This window comes from Sarcophilus harrisii, chromosome 2, assembly GCF_902635505.1.
Source record: "Sarcophilus harrisii chromosome 2, mSarHar1.11, whole genome shotgun sequence".
Classification (NCBI taxonomy): domain Eukaryota; kingdom Metazoa; phylum Chordata; class Mammalia; order Dasyuromorphia; family Dasyuridae; genus Sarcophilus; species Sarcophilus harrisii.
The window spans coordinates 261,051,072-261,068,503 of NC_045427.1; the positions used below are offsets into that span (position 1 = coordinate 261,051,072).

The following is a 17,432-nucleotide window of genomic DNA, read 5'->3' on the forward strand; positions in this document are numbered from 1 at the left end:
ATTTTTCATCACGAGCCCTTTGAAAATGTATTTAATATCATCAAGGTCCATAAATACAATTGAATGTTTATTCAAAAAAATCCAAAGTTTGCTTGTCATGTTAAAATGATGAAATATTACTGTTGAATCGGAATCCAGCTAAAAGTCAATTGAATTGGGCCTTAAGACATTAAAATTATGAGGCATCTAGAGGAAAATGGGAAGATTTGTGTCAATGGATACAGCGTGAAAAACTGGAAAAACAGCTATAATAATGTAAAAAGAAATTCCTACTAAAGTAAAGCTGAATGATGTATAATTCAAAAATAAATGTTATATAAACTTAGTCTTAGATAAGAGATGAGAAACTCCTTTTTCTTCCCTTGTAGAGGTGAGGAACTAAGTGTATAGTTGCTTTGTCAGTTCTTTTTTTCTTAACTGTTTTTCTTTGTTATAAAGTAAGTTTCACTTGGGGAGGGCATTGAGAGTGTATATCTGGAAATAATTTATGTTAATAACTTGTTAAGGTAGTGTTGAAAACAATTTTTTTAAAAAGGCCATTGAAATTAGAGTTGAATTCTTTCCTCTTTTTTTAACTAATGAATTTCATTTAAATGAGAAAGAATTAGCATTTATTGCTTCTGCTGGAGGTTGACTTATTTGTATTTCTTACAGCCCAATTGTGGAAAATAGTCAAGAAAACACCTACTCCTCTGGATTCTCAGGTTCTTCTGCTTCCTCAATTAGAAGTATTTCCTCAACTAAATACCTTCAGATTCCTGAGAAATTAGAACTTACTAATGATGAGAGCATCATTCATCCTTTGGGTAAGTGATTCCTATGCTTAGTAAAAACCTATCTCAGTGAGTTCTGGCATGTGTTATGAAGAAATGGCCATGAATCCTGAAACATCTAAAGTGTATAGCATGTCCCTGATTTAATATTGGAAATCACTTTGATAAGTGAATATTAGTAACATACTCTATGTTCTTTTTTCATTTGAAATTTCTCTTTTAATTTCAGATGTTTTGGATAACACTTTCACTTCTGCCCCTACAGATAATTCTTCCCTTTCACCCTGGTGCTTACAGCAACGTAAGCAACTGCTAGACTCACTGCCAGAGTTAAGGGCCTCTCCAGAATTCTTTTTAGAGGAGAGATCCATGCCTGAGTTAGAAGTAGAGAAAGAAATTGAGTTAGGTAAGTATCATTAAAAGCATACATCCCTTTTTTAACTCTTAGAGGTGATTAGGTACACTTGGATGCTATAGCAAATATCTTAGAAATTTCTGGACAGGAAAACAAAACCTATAGAAATCTATAGAAATAAAAAAGAATGATGAACCAGGGCTTAATCAACAACAGTTTGTCATTTATCCCGTAAACTTCTTTTTTTTTTTTTTTTTTTTAATTTAATAGCCTTTTATTTACAGGATATATACATGGGTAACTTTACAGCATTAACAATTGCCAAACCTCTTGTTCCAATTTTTCACCTCTTACCCCACCCCCACCCCCTCCTCTAGATGGCAGGATGACCAGTAGATGTTAAATATATTAAAATATAAATTAGATACACAATAAGTATACCTGACCAAAACGTTATTTTGCTGTACAAAAAGAATCAGACTCTGAATTATTGTACAATTAGCTTGTGAAGGAAATCAAAAATGCATGTGTGCATAAATATAGGGACTGGGAATTCAATGTAATGGTTTTTAGTCATCTCCCAGAGTTCTTTTTCTGGGCATAGCTAGTTCAGTTCATTACTGCTCCATTAGAAATGATTTGGTTGATCTCGTTGCTGAGGATGGCCTGGTCCATCAGAACTGGTCATCATATAGTATTGTTGTTGAAGTATATAATGATCTCCTGGTCCTGCTCATTTCACTCAGCATCAGTTCGTGTAAGTCTCTCCAGGCCTTTCTGAAATCATCCTGTTGGTCATTTCTTACAGAACAGTAATATTCCATAATTTTCATATACCACAATTTATTCAGATTCTCCAACTGATGGACATCCATTCAGTTTCCAGTTTTTAGCCACTACAAAAAGGGCTGCCACAAACATTCGTGCACATACAGGTCCCTTTCCCTTCTTTATAATCTCTTTGGGATATAATCCCAGTAGTAACACTGCTGGATCAAAGGGTATGCACAGTTTGATAACTTTTTGAGCATAGTTCCAAACTACTCTCCAAAATGGTTGGATTCGTTCACAACTCCACCAACAATGCATCAATGATGCATCAATGTCTCAGTTTTCCCGCATCCCCTCCAACAATCATCATTATTTTTTCCTGTCATCTTAGCCAATCTGACAGGTGTGTAGTGGTATCTTAGAGTTGTCTTAATTTGCATTTCTCTGATTAATAATGACTTGGAGCATCTTTCCGTAAACTTCTTTATTTAAAACAAATGATTTTGATGAATTGATCAGAAATTATGACCCTCAGACTTCTGGGAGCCACGATGGTGGAGTAAGCAGTAAATCACCATAACTCTCCCGTTTTCACCTACAAACAACTCAAATGCATGCCTCAAGTTAAATTCTGGAATAATACAATCAGCAAAAAAAATAAAATAAATCACAGGGTGAGCAAATCTTTTAACCCAAGAAACTTGGAAGGTCAGTAAGAAAGTCTGTCTTGCTTGGGTCAAAGGGGAACACAATCCAGGATAGGAAACATCCCAGTGAGATGGAGCAGGCAGATACCAACACCAAGAACCACCACATGCTTTAGTGTAGCCTCAGACAAACACAGAAATACCTCATTCACTTCAGCATTGGGATCCCAGCTCAGCCTTAGGAAAGCTGCTAGACCCCTACAAGCTTCCAGCAGTGCCAACTACCCCCATGGGTACCTCTATCAATACAGCACCAGATATGAAGGTGGCCCTCAGGATAATATCAGTGCAGCACCATGTAAGTAGCCAAAGGCTTATAGATAGCCCCTAGCACACTAGGGGTACTGAGAGAGTATCCCTTTCATTCTGAGAGCAGAGGCCTTAAATTTAAGAGAAAGGGAAATGGCCAAAAAGATGAGCAAAAACAACAAAAAAAGAATCTGACATAGAAAGTTATTATGGTGACAGGGAAGATTGAGACACAAACTTCAGAAAAGGACAGCAGTATCAACCTATGGGCAAAACCCCAGAGAAAAATAGGAAATGATCTCAGGCCCAGAACCCATGGAAGCTCAGAAAGGAATTTAAAAATCACATTAGAAGAAAAAATGGTAAAAGAAATGAAAGTGACCTAAGAGGAATTATGGGGGAAAAGGTTAATAGCTTGAAAAAAGAATTGTTTAAAAAGTAGAATGGACCAAATGGAAAAAGGGATGCAAAAATCCATTGACAAAAACAATTCCTTAAATATAACTGACCAAATGGAAAAGAAAGTATAATAGTTAACTGAGGAAAAACAACTCCTTAAAAAAGTTAAAATTGGGCAAATGAAAGCTAATGTCTCTATGAGAATTAAATTCAAAAGAATGAAAAAAAACCCAGAAAATGAAGTAAAATATTTCATTTGAAAATAGATACAGGAGAAACAATGTGAGAATCATTGGGCTACCTGATGCCATAATCAAAAGGAGGACCTGCACAGCATCTTTCAAGAAATTATCAAGGAAAATTGCTCTCCTATCCTTGAACCAGAGGACAAAATAGGCATTGAAAGAATCTACTAATCACCTTGGGAAAGAGATCCCAAAATAAAAACTCCAAGGAATATTAAGGAATAAATACTGCTGGTGGGCAGAAAGAAATAATTCAGATATCAGGGAGCCACAGTAAGGATTACACAGGACTTTAAGGAGCTACAATAGTTAAGAATTTATTTACTATTTACACTTTAAATAATATCATGATAATACTATTATTATGAATAGTAATCATTTATATTAAAGTCAAAATTAAAGATCGAGTCAAGAGAAATCTACATTCTACGTTATATGTCATATGTCAGCTATATTATTTTAGATGCATATATCTGAATATAGGTGGGTATGTTGGCATATAGTTCTATGTATATATGTTTATAGATATATGTATATGTGTGTGGGTCTGTGTGAATTTGTATATATGTGTATATAAATATTTTTATGCTTAATTATAGCCTACTTAGGAGAGGGAGCAAATAAAAGGGGAAAAAAAAATAAAAAGTTCTCAGCAGAGAACAAAATAATAACCTACAAGGAAGCAAAAAAAAAAAAGGATATTCATGAATATTATTTCTTCTATTATATACGTTTTCTTGAAATGGAAATTTATTGTTATATACTTTGAATCCTCCCTGATGTTCTGCTGGGCCCAAGACATTTTCCTTTTCTGTCTTTTTTCTATTCTGTTTTTTCTTATTCAATAAAAAGAAAAAATATAATTAGGAAAAAATAAAATAGAAATAGCAAAGTATCAGAAATCATGAAAAATTATATTCCAGAAGACAAAGAAGTAGGACTACAACCAAGCATCACCAGTCCAGCAAAATTAAGTATAATGTGTCAAGGGGAAAAAATGGTACTTCAATGAAATAGGATTTCAAGTTTTCATAAGAAGACCAGAGTTGAACAAAAAATAGGATCTCCAATATTAAAACTCAAGAGAAGCCTAAAAAGTTAAAAAGGGAATAGAAAACATAGACTAAAATAGAGTTGAGCTATTTACGTCCCTACATGAGAAGATGATACTTATAATAATTTAAAATTAAAAAAAAAAATTTAGTACAAGCTAGTACATCAAGGGTTTTGATATAGAGTGAATTAAAGTGACATTAAAAAAAATAAGGTATGAGAAAGAAGAGTACACTGGGTGCAGAAGGAAGGAAGCAGTAGAATGGAGTAAATTCTTCACATGAAGAGGTGCAGAAAAACCTATTACAGTTTAGGCAAAAGATGGAAGGGTGTGTGATAGGCATTGCTTGAACATTACTCATCAGTTTTGGCTCAAAAAGGGAATAATATACATGATCAGTTGAAAAAAAGAAACCTATATTACCCAAAAGGACAGACTGGGGGAGGTGGTAGCAGAAACAAAGTACTTATTGAGGAGGGAAAGAGTGAAAGAAAAGAAAACAAACAAGAGGGAAAATAGAATGGAGGGAAATAGTTATCATAAGTGAAAGTGAATGGGATGAAGAATCTCATAAAATGGAACTGGAAAGCAGAGGGGAGCAAAAATCAAAATCCAACAATATGTTTACAAGATATCCACTTGAAACTGAAAGACAACAAGAGTATGTGAAGGGCTAGAGAAGTATCTACTTTGCTTCAGCTGAAATTAAAAAAGCAGGATTAGCAGTTCTGATGTCAGACAAAACAAAACAAAAAAATAGATCTAATTAAAAGAGATAAGGAAGTAAATTACATCTTGCTAAAAGGTACCAAAGGCAATGAAGTAATATCAATACTAAAAACATAAGAACCAACTGGTATAGCATCCAGATTCTTAAAGGAAAAATTAAGTTATAGGTTCATAACCAAATGAGATAGAAAACATTATGAAATTTAAAATAGACAAATTCGATTATATTTAAAAGCTTTTTGCACAATTAATCCAACTAAGATTAGAAGGAAAACAAAGCTGAGAAAATTTTTTTAGCAAGTGTCTCTGATAAAAACCTCATTTATTAAATATATAGAGAGTTGAATCAAATAAATGAGAATACAAGCAATTCCCCAATTGATAAGAGGTCAAAGGATATAAATGGGATTTTCCAGTGAAGAAATCAAAGCTTTCTATAGGCATATGAAGAAGTGCTGAGAATCCTAATTAGAGAAATACAAATTAAAACAACTTTGAAGTATTATTTCACGCCTATCAAATTGGCTAATATGACAAAAAAGGTAAATGATAATCTTAGAGGATATGGGGGAAAATGTGACACTAATGCACTGTTAGTGGAATTGTGAATTGATCCAGTCATTCTGGAGAGCAATTTGAAACTATATTTAAAGGACAACCAAACTTTGCATATCTTTTGATCTAACAATACCAATCCTAGGTCTGTATCCCAAAGAAATCATAAGGGGAAAAGGATCGTGTACAGAAATATTTATAGTAGCCCTTTTTGTGATGGCAAAATATGAACAGAATCAGTAAAATATTGTACATGGTATCAGCAGCATTATATAATGATAGAAACTGAATTGTTTTGATATGTAATTGGTGGGAAAAGTAGTATTAAAACTGATTTTGAAATTTATTCTAAATGCCACTTGATATGAATATGATATTTCTTACACTTAAGTCAGACACTAAGGCTAAGTGTAGCAATGCTTATTATAATTCATAAAAGTAAAAAATTTCTTAATAGGTAATGAGGATTACTATATCAAGCAGGAAAACTTGATCGGTGAAGATTACAGGATATTTTGGATAGTTCCAAGCAACTCTGAAAAATTAACTTTAATAAAGGTAGGAAAAAATTGTTTATATTCTTCATTTCAACTTTAATACTTTATGTAAATAGATTTCTCTAGCATCAGTAATTATATGGGATACTTGTTACTTTTAGCTTCTCCAGAAATGTATAGAATTCCCTTTCCTCAAAGTCCATGGATAGATAAAAAGATCAATTTCGAGTAAGGCTGGGGTCACATAAAAAGAATTAGAGATTAGTGGATAGGAGTCAGGAACTGAGTGTAATAGGAATTAGACATCAAGCAAAATGTGTCAGAATAATGTCAGCCTCTCAACTTTTAAGTACCAGATTTTGGAACTGGCAATGGCACAGAGACTTGTAAGCTAGAAAAAATTCCCATCACTAGCTCAGGAAGTAAAGAACAAAGAAGAAAACTTGAATTTAGCTCAGATTAGTATTTCAGAAGAGATTCACTAACTTTTAGGTATGCTGAAGAAGAAAATGCAATTTAGTTAGTAATCCAACCAGTGGCTGACCAAGTTATAAGGAAACAAAATTTCTCTTTTTATACCAAGATTTTCTCTATATACCAAAAGAAAGCTGCAGGAGTGTTTCCTCTACCCTTCTATCCACCCCAGCATACCCAAAAATACTAAGGTTATGGGCTAAGAGATGAAGTAGGATGCTACTTCTCTGGTCTGCATCCCTTGGGGCACTAAGTTTTGATGATCATACCAATAATCATAATTCATCCTTACAAATGTGTTGCTGCTATTGTTCAGTTTTTAGTCCTGTCTGACTCTTCATGATCCCACTTGGGGTTTTCTTAGCAAAGAAAACTAGAGTGGTTGGCCATTTCCTTCTCCATCTCATTTCCCAGATGAGGAAACTTGAAGCCCATAGGGTTGAGGGACATGCTCAGGGTTGCACAGCTAGTGAGTTTCTGAGACCAGATGTGAATTCAAGTGTCTCTGTCCATACATTGCCACCGAGTTGCCCCTGTGTGGCTTTATAGACATAGTGGGGTTCAAATAATACATTTTTGTATATGAACAGTACTTACGTGATTTAGATGCCAGACTTTTATAATTAGCATTAGAATGCTAAAAGATTTCACTTGACTTTTTGATTTGCCTTTCCAAATGAATCAGCAAAATTTAGTTCATTCTAGAAGTAGAATTATCATAGGGGTGACTTAGCTACGGCTACATCTTTGTTGCAGTTGTTTGTAGGACTTGAGATTTCTGGGTCACAGCCCTGTTGGAATTAAGACAGACTGATTTGTTTATATATTTCAAATAAATTTGGTTGATTTGTTTTTATAGCTTTTCACCCTCCCAAAAGGAGTAGCTTCCAAAGGGGAATAAATTATAATGGAGTTCCTTTATAATAGAGTAAAAGAGAGTGTGTGTGGGGGGGAAAGCAGTTCATAAAAACCAACCAATATTGGGGAAAGTTTGACATTATCTGTCATTATCCATCCCTAGTCACCACTTCTGTACAGGGAGAAAAAGAAAGAAGGGAAAGGTTGGGGACTTTGAATTTAACTTAATTGATACAATGTCTTTTTATTTTTAAACAATCATTTTCAGGTGTATTCTCAGCCTGTACCGTGGGATTATTATATCATCTTCAACTTAAGAGAGCGTCTGAATGAAGAGTTTGATCACAATTTCAGTGCTGACTGCAGCTGTTATCTATACCAAGATGGCTGTATTATTTTACATCAGAATATAAATTTTTTCACGCTTTGGGTTTGTTGGATTACTTTCTTTAAAACTATAACATGGATATATTTCTCAAGTAAATATAGTGAAATATGATCTGCTTAGGTTTTGTTAATTGAGTGTCTGATACTAGTTCTGCTTCTTTTCTATTTGGCATATACATTCATCAGGAAAAGCATATGAGTTTGAGTGGAATGAAGTTTCGTTCAATTTAGCTAACACTTGTTTAGCACGTATTATGAATGTAACCCACTGTACTGGGTGCTGTAGAGGATTCAGAGATGTGTATAGTATTCCTCAGGAGTTTATATGCCAGGCTTCAAGAACAGAGCAGGATCTTAGCAGTCCAGTGGGGTTGTGGGACAATATTCACAGTTGAGAAAAGAAAATTGAGTCAAAGTTCTTAGAGTATATTTGGCAGCAAAAGAGCCATAAAACCATAAGATGCAGAATTGAAAAGGATGTTAGAAATTATCCATTCTAACTTTCTAATTTCAGGCAGGAAAATTAAGGCCTAGGGAGATTAAATAACTTACAGTTATTTAATTATATAGTAGTGAACAGCAAAACTGAATTTTGTATCCATGTCTATAGACTCCAAGTTCAATTTCCCCCCATTATACCACATTTCTACTGTTATCCAATTTGCCTGGATCATAGAATACTTACAGGAAAGTAATACAAGGTAAAACTGGGAAGATAGGTTAGAGTCATGTTTGAAGGGGCTTTGAATATCAGAATGAGTTTGGACTTTATACAATGAAGAAATTTCTGAATTTTTTTAAGCAGAAAAAAAGATGATCAATGTTGTACTTTAGGAATATTTATCTGGCGGTTTTGTTTAGCATGAATTGGAATAGAGAAACCACTTGGGCTATTATAATAGTTTGGGGGGGGGATTTTCTAACCTAGAATGATGGAAGTAAAAATGGAAAAGGGGGTAAATATAGGACTTGACAACCAGGGTAGACTTAGGTGGACTACTTTTATGTGGGGAATGAAGGGAAGGAAAAGTGAATGACTAAAGATTTGAACTTTGGTTTCTGGTGAAATGGTGATAAGAAAAGTAAGACTGTTAGGAGGAGGTGGTGATTTCAAGAGGGTAGAGGATAATGCAGGGATGTTAAATTTGGTTTTGAGCATATTTTTGAGGTACCAGTGGAACTTGATAAGCTGTTCAACAGGTAAATGTAAATGCAAACTATCTTGAAAGAAGGATTGAAGCTAGAGCTATACTTCGAGAAGTTATCCACAGGAAGGTGATGATTGAAGCCATTAGAAGTAGATGAGATTGCAAAAAAAGTTGTGAGAAGAGAGGAGATAGAACTTTGGAGAAAGCCCATATTCAGGTTTTGGAAGAAGAGAGAGCTCACAGAAGAGAGGAGCAGACAGAAAGAACCAGTAGAGTTGAGTGTCACATGAATCAAGTGTTAGAAAGTATTTCAAAAAGAATTAGGTTCAAATGTTTGAGAAGAAATACCAAGAAAACACCATTGGGTTGGTCATTAGAAAATCCTGATTAGAATTGTCAGAAAAGTCAGATTGTTAGAAAAGTCAGATTGCAAAGGGTTAAAAGAAGAACTTGATGCTGAGGGAGAAGGGGAGGGGAAGGATTTAGCAGAGTTTTTTTTAAGTGATGTTTGTAGATAAGGGAAGGAGCTGAGGAAAGATGAAAGGGAAAGGATGATTGATGGATGTCCTGGGAATTTAAACTTTTGTTCAAATTCTGAACTTATTAGAAATATCGATAGGTGTACTCTTAATTTATGCATGGTGTATCTATCTGAAACAATTTAGCTTATGGCATGTTTCCATTAGTTTTCTGTTTTCTTTTTCCAGGATCTACTGCAGCACAGTGAATCCATTGACTCTGGAGTAGCAATTTTGTTTATTCACAATCTCTTGGCATTAGTGGAGAAGCTGCACAAAGCAGAAATAGTACATGGAGATTTGGGTCCTCGAAGTCTGATACTTGGAAACAGGTTGGGTACTGTTTTTCATTGTGTTTCACTTGTGCTCTGCCTTAAGACTTGGAATTCTTGCTACTTTCTCATGCCTTTTGATGTACGTGAATGCATTTAAGAATAAAATTTCTGCTTACTAAAAATCAGTGATGGTTAAGAACAGTCTATTTGGGACCACCTCCAGAAGTTTTTTTATTTTTCTGTCTGAGATTAATATTTAGAGTCTCAAGAAATAAAGAAATATGGCCATGTCCTCAAATAAGGCACAACATTACATAGCAATCAATAGAACCCTAATCTATGAGAAGGTTATTGATTTTGGTGGTCTTGAATGGAGATTGGACTAGATGATCATAACCATAAAGGAAGGAAGAGCCTGTTATGTGCCTATATCTATAAACTGGATGTCTAAAGAACCCCTAGAATCTATCTAGAGCAAGATAATAAAACCCTTGAATGAAATAGGCCCTGTCAGCTCATCCTTAGTAATCCTACAAGTCAGCCAGGACTGCAGTGCAAAGCTGAGGATCTCAGCTAATGACAATTGTAGCTTTCTACAACCCTCCTTGTATAAAGCATTTGAACTTAGCCAGGTACAGAAAATTCTTCCCCAAGCCACCAGGGGGCATCAGTAAAATACATAGACAGATCCATAAGGAAACTGAATTAACATTGTAAAGCCTTTTCTCCCCCCTAGCTCTTTCAATTCCAAAAGTGTTTTGGAATTCCACTCTAATAATTAAAAAAAAGTGAGGTTCTATACTCAATAAAAACATTTGCAGTTGGTAACTTTAAAGTGAAAGAGCCTGTCCTAGTTTTTAAGTGAAACTAAATATGCAGTTGGATCAGTTACAAATGCAAATTATTTGAAAATATGATATTTCCTACTTGTATAAAAAAAAAAGAGAGAGAACAAATTGAAGGTGAAACATAGTTTATTTGTTTCTATCAGGAGTTAATAGCTACTTTTGAGTTTTCATGAAAGCTTCTCTATTTGGAGAATAGCTTTATATACCTTAGATAAGTATAGATATATAGATAAATCCCAAGGACATAATTACTAATTAGTCGAGTGTTAGGAAGTGATTATAATCTTTATTTCTAGTAAAATATATTAGGATGCTTCATTTGAGAACAAAGATATGTACAATGTCAAATTAATAGAAAATTCAATAAGTTTCACAATGTGAGCATCTAAAACTTCCATCTACTTAACTTTTAAGAAAAACATCTTTTTATTGTTTCTGGATAATTTCAAGAAGGAGGATTGTAAGCAATTCTTAGAAAATACTATATGATTGCTGTGAACACAATCATGGCTTACCTTTATATGCATTTTCATTTTCTCTGTCACAACTCTTAATCAGCCTATGAAATTTGTTGTCACTCATGTTAAAGTCCAGTGGAAAATACTGCTATACACTCACTGTCCACACACTGCCCCCATTGTTCATTATGCTGTAGTAGCTCAATAAAAATGTTTCCAAATAATTGTGTAATGATCTAAATATTCCTTTTGAAATGGTTTTCTTATATCCTCTTCATCCAAGTAACCTTTTGCTCTTCATTAGAGTACTTTTACAGATGTATTTTCTGAACTAACCATTGGAGGGGGCCATAGGCATGGCTAAGTAACTGCAGTATAAGTTTTGTTTTGTTCTATGTTTTCTCCCCTAGGCAACTTGGGGATGCTATAACTTAGCACTTTTCTTCCTTTTGAAATCTGTGCTCAGGATTATTAGTGCCTGTGTCTGTAATGAAAATGACCAGGCTTTGAAGATAGTGGACTTCTCCTACAGCGTAGACCTGAAGGTACAACCAGAAGTTCCTACCCTACATGGCTTTCGGACTGTACAGATCCTAGAAGAACAAAAAATTTTTGCCAACTGTGTTTCTCCTTACCAAGTAAGTGTATAAAATGGTCGGGAACAAAAATAGTGCTAACTTCTTAGATTCTTCCTCTTTTGAGCATTCTGTAAGAGCTAAATGACCTAGCTCTTTATTTATTGTTCTCTATCTCTGTTCTTGTATCCAATTTTTTTTTTTGTAAATATTATAAAGTAAAGTAAAATATAACATGGCTGTTTAAATATTTCACTAAGGGATAACCATACAGACTCCTTTCCCACCTTTCCGAACCAGCATAAACAAGTGAGCATGAATTCTTCTTCCATATGCCAGTTAAGTCTTGTAACCATGATCAAGCCATAACTTCTGAACCTTATTTCTTTTCCTATAAAATGAGAGTAAACTTTGTTCTTATCTCAAAGGACTGTTGTGAAGATCTACTCTATGTGAAAGTATATTAGAAATAAGGATAACAAGAATGTGATATAGAAATTAAGGCATTATTACTATTATGTTAATTTCTGTTAGTTATGTATGCCCTGGGTATTCGTAATTAATGAACTAACCTGTAACAGGAATGGTTTGTGCCGCTTCTAGATGTCAGTTGCCAAGCATATAAATCATCTAGAACATGTAACTCTTAAGTTTGGCAGTTTAAGTATTTGTTCTTGTTTTTAAGGCCAGTCCCTGGAATTGTTTATGCTGCTCAGTTCTGTGGAGGGATCAATCAAGTATTTCTTAAGTACTTACTAGTCAGGCACTGTGTAGAGCACTGGCAATACAGGGACAAAGAATGAGACAATCTTTATTTGCTAGAAATTTAAGTTCTAATGAGAAAGACGAATACCTCTTTTTTAAATGCCATAAATGTAAGTTTAAGGTAATTAAATATAAGGTCATTTGAGGTGGGGTAGGGCACTAGCCTTAGACTATTGAAATAGTAATCATGAAATTCTTTTTCTTTTAATTAGCTACCATGATAATGAGTGGGAAATTATTTTAGTTGATAGATCTTTTTGGTAATTTCAGGTTGACCTGATTGGTATTGCCGATTTAGCACATTTACTGTTGTTTAAGGAGCACTTACAAGTTGCCTGGGATGGTTCTCACTGGAAACTCCTTCAGAACCTTTCCAAGTAAGTATTACCAAATACAAGTGTCTTTCTTTTTGAGTTAGCTCTTTAATCCCTTGGATATATAACTTCAGGAAAGTTATCTGACCTCTTTGAACCTAGTGTTCTCTTTTAAAACAAACATAATAATGCATACCTCATGGCGTTATTATAAGGATTATATGAGATAACAGTGGGGGGGGGGGGGGGGAATAACAAACATGAATATTTCAATGTATGTAAAGTACAATATATAAGAGAACAGTCAGTAAAGTTTATTAAGTGCCTGCTCTGGGCTAGGCATAGTGACCAGAGAAAATGCTCTTGGTTAAAGACATGGAGTATCTTGTTCATGGAACAACAGGGGAGGTTATTGTTAGAGAATCAAAGTGTATGTGTAAGATTATAAGAAGATTGGAAAGGTAGAAAGGAGATAGGTTATGAAGGCCTTTGAATGCCAAATAGAACATTTTGTATTTGAGCCTGGAGTTAATATTATTGGTGACATTCAGATCTGCACTTTAGAGAAATTTAGTGGCTAAATGAATGATAAAGTGGGGAGAGACTTGAGACAGTAGACTCATTAGCAGGCTTTTGAAGCAATCCAGGTATGAGATGATGAGGGCCTATACCAGGATCATGGGAGAGTCAGAGGACAGAAAGGGAGTGTATTTCTTTGAGAAAAATGTTGCAAAGAAGCAATATATAGAGTGAAAGATAGAGAAGAGTCAAAGATGACACCTAGATTGCAAGCTTGAAGATGTGAGAGGATGGTGCTATCCTCAATAATAATAGAGACATTAAAAAGCAGGGAGGATATAGGGAGAAAGAGAATAAGTTAGTTTTGCACATGTGGAGTGGAAGATGTCTACTGACATCTTGGAGACATGAGATTAGAGGTCAGCAGAGAGGTAAGGGCAAGATTTTGAGAATGATTAGCATAGAGATGATCAAATCCATGGAAGTGATAAGATCTTGAAGTGAATTAGTATAGAGGGAGAAGAGGATCCAGGTCAGAAATCCTGGGGAGCACCTGTGATTGGAGAACATAGTCTGAAGGGGGTTCCAGCAAAAGAGACAATGACAAAGACTGCAGGAAGGTCAAGGAGAATAATGACTGAGAAAGGGTATTTGAATTTGGCAACAGATCACTAGTAACTTTGAACAGAATAGCTTTGGTGGAATTATAAGGTCAGAAGTCAGACTATAAGGAGTTAAGACAGTGAGAAGAGATAAGATAAGAGGTGTCTATTATAAATGATCTTTTTAAAGCAGCTATAAAGAGCAGAAAAAAGCTTAAGATTTTTCTTGTTGACTCAGGACAAAACCATTTATGAGTAAATGGTATAGCATCCTTTGTTCCTCTTCCCACTGTTTTTCAACCATCATTGCAGAAGTGGAAAGGGTGGGCCATACAGGATTGAGAATATGCTTTGTATTTTTCTTTCTGTATACTTAACTAAATTGGAACTGGGAAAACAGACATTAATTCCAATCATGCATTACTAACTTCCTCTTAGACATTTTCATGGGTGTCCCGTAGTCTCCACATGTCCAAATTGAAACTGATTATCTTCTTTCCTCCTTAACCTACCCTCCTTTGACTCTTTCTGCTGAGGCCATCCTCATTTTTCACTCTCCCCTCTCTTTCATTGTGTATATCCAGTTGCTGATTCTTATTCTCCCTTCTCATTATCATATATCCATCTTCTTTTCTCTGCTTACACAGACCCTCATCACCCTCACCTCTCATCTGGACTATTTCAATGATGGCATCCTAGCTTTCATTTTTTTCTCCTCTCCAATTTACCCTTCACTTAGATCACAAAACTCATTCCCCTGACCATGATTTTTCTGTGGTCTTCTATTGCTTCTTTGGCTCTGACCCATGTTTCCAGACTCATTCCTATTTTTCCTTTTGTATACTTTCTTTCCAGTCAAATACTTGCTGTTCCAGCATTCTTTCTCCTGCAGCAACATGTGGTAAAAGCTGCTTCCTAGACATTGAATAGCTAGCTCCTTTTTTACCTTCTAGAATTCTACTCCTAGTTTCCTCCAAAATAGAATTTGGATGCCACTTTGTAGGAAATTCTTTCCCTGGTCTCTCTTGTATCTATCATCTGTTAGTTGTATAATCCAGTAAAATATAAGCTCTTTCAGGGCAGGGACTGTTTTTGTCTTTATATTCCCAACAACTGGCAAAATGTCTTGTACTTAGCAAACAATAAAATGCTTGTTGAATTTAAATTTCTAAAGATTAAATGAAAGTAATAAAAATTATTGTAATTGGTCAGTGTTAATAGTACTTTTGTAATTGGCTGATATTGCATTCTCAAGTCCATTAGAGTGCTCTTGTTTTACAGTTTGACCATATGTGATTCCTTTTGTATATATTTGTATATAGACAAAAATATTTAAGATATATAGGATTGGTCTCTCAGCTATGGATTCTAGTTCTTTCTTGCTAGTTAGCTAGCTATGTACTTTTGAGCAAATCTCTGGGCTGTAGTTTCTTCATCTGTAAAATGATTGGGTGATCTTTCTTTTATCTTTTACTACCTTTGAGATTCCTGTGATTCTCAAATTGATTGTTGACACAGCTGACACAACCAGAGACAAGTTGGGTCAGTCTTTGTCTCCTGACGATTCAATTTTGTACAATACTAGTAGGAATTTCCTTTAGTGATAGGTTTCTGTTTCTGCTAAAATTATGGTAAAAATATATGATAAAAATGGAGATGGTAAAACAGTGGGAAGGCAATAAAGGAGCTTTCAGTGTTCTTTCTTTCCATTGGGCTCAAAAAAAAAAAAAAAAAAAGAGGAAACAAGATCCATTTTCTTACATTTGGCCCATTATAATGTATCCATGGTTCTCATCTCAATGACCAGAAAAGGAGATTATAGACTGCGATGGAAGAGTTTCTTTCCCTTTATGTACATTATGTTTCTTTCTTCAGATGGTCTCTTCAAATTTATGTATATCTATGGATATGAGCTTTCGATGGACCGTTTTAATTATTCTCTGTGTATGGGCCCATTGTAGCAAAAGATAGAATTCTAGCAGCTTGATAAAATAATATTTTGTTGTTTTCATTTTTGGCATCCAACCCTGGTAATGCTTTTTTTTTTTTTTTTTTCTCTTACATCTTGGGGGGAGGGGGGGAATTCTGTTGGCTCAATACAAAAAAAATCTTGATTGAACTCTGTTGTGTATCTGACCCTATTGAAAATGTATTTGTGTGTTTTCAGGCTAAGAGATAGCGAATTGTGGAGCAAGTTCTTTGGGCAGATTCTAAATGCCAGTGATGAATCTACTATGTCTGTTTTGAGAGAGCTTAAAGAAGAAACAAGTAGAGTGTTTGATGACTCTTTTCAAAGTCACCTGGACAGAGCTATATGGAAAGTGGAAAAACTGATTAATTCAGGGGCTTTGCTCTCCCAAACTGGTGGTCAGTCACTGTCTCCCCCCCATTCTTCTCCCTAGAGATAAAGGTTAACTTTACGAAGGAGAATACAAACTGTAATATGATTTACTTTTGGGATATGTTCTGCTGCACTGCTAACACTTTGGTCCTTTTTTTTTTGTGTAGAGGTATACTCCTAGCTACCTGGTATTTTTTGATACAATGATGTCGCCAATGTTGGCTTTTTTTTCTTTTTTCTTTTTTTAGAACTTTTTAAAAGTTTCTTGGTTTTAAAAATGCATATGGATGTCTTTTACCTGACCTCACCTTAGGTATCCCTGTTCCTTTTACTAATGATCATTGTTTGTTTTGTAAAAATAAAATTGTATTTGGTACTTCAATGCCTCAAGTTTTAATTTGCCTTTACTAGGTAATAAAATCCATGACATAGCTATGAAGGTAATTGGTACTTTGACCATTACAAATTATAATCTATAAATTTAAAGTCAACTTGGAAAATACTGGACTTGAAGTCAGCAGACTTGGATGGAGTACTGACTCAGACATGTAAGGCACTTAATCCTTTTCTGTTTTCTCATCTATAAAATGCAAGTAATATTGCCAAGACTACCCAGTTCACAGGGTGATTATGAGGAAGTACTTTGTATAAGTTAAAAAACACTTTCATAAAAGTAGACTATCATTATATCTATCCCAAGCTCTGAGAGTTCTTCTGACAGGATCCCAATGAGTACCTGTTACTGCTTTAGGTATTAGGAAATGTTTAATTAGCATGCTGAAGTATAGATAACAAACATTTTGCTTAAAGCTCAGTTTCTTACATTTTGCTAAGAATTCATAGCAAAATCCCTTTAATTTACCCCTCTGGCCATCTCAATATTGATTTCAATTTTTATTGGTGCAGACTCAAAAGAAAGCTGCTGCTTTGGGAGCCTATAGTTTAAGAATATGGCATAAATAGATAGTTTAAAGCAAAAATCATCAACTTTGCAGAAATATCTCATTTTTCTGTGG

At 34.7% G+C, this 17,432-nt stretch overlaps 1 protein-coding gene across 1 annotated transcript in view; it reads left to right on the forward strand.

The window, feature by feature from the left end:
• Nucleotides 1-16,798, forward strand: part of BUB1B (BUB1 mitotic checkpoint serine/threonine kinase B) — a 58,725-nt gene extending 41,927 nt beyond the window's left edge. The window contains exons 16-23 of the mRNA XM_031952081.1: nucleotides 655-806; nucleotides 1,039-1,179; nucleotides 6,295-6,395; nucleotides 7,935-8,096; nucleotides 9,909-10,051; nucleotides 11,767-11,938; nucleotides 12,911-13,017; nucleotides 16,243-16,798. Coding sequence (XP_031807941.1) covers nucleotides 655-806; nucleotides 1,039-1,179; nucleotides 6,295-6,395; nucleotides 7,935-8,096; nucleotides 9,909-10,051; nucleotides 11,767-11,938; nucleotides 12,911-13,017; nucleotides 16,243-16,477 — 1,213 coding nt within the window. The 3' untranslated portion in view covers nucleotides 16,478-16,798. The remainder of the gene's footprint in view (nucleotides 1-654; nucleotides 807-1,038; nucleotides 1,180-6,294; nucleotides 6,396-7,934; nucleotides 8,097-9,908; nucleotides 10,052-11,766; nucleotides 11,939-12,910; nucleotides 13,018-16,242) is intronic.
• The last annotated feature ends 634 nt before the right edge of the window (nucleotides 16,799-17,432 follow it).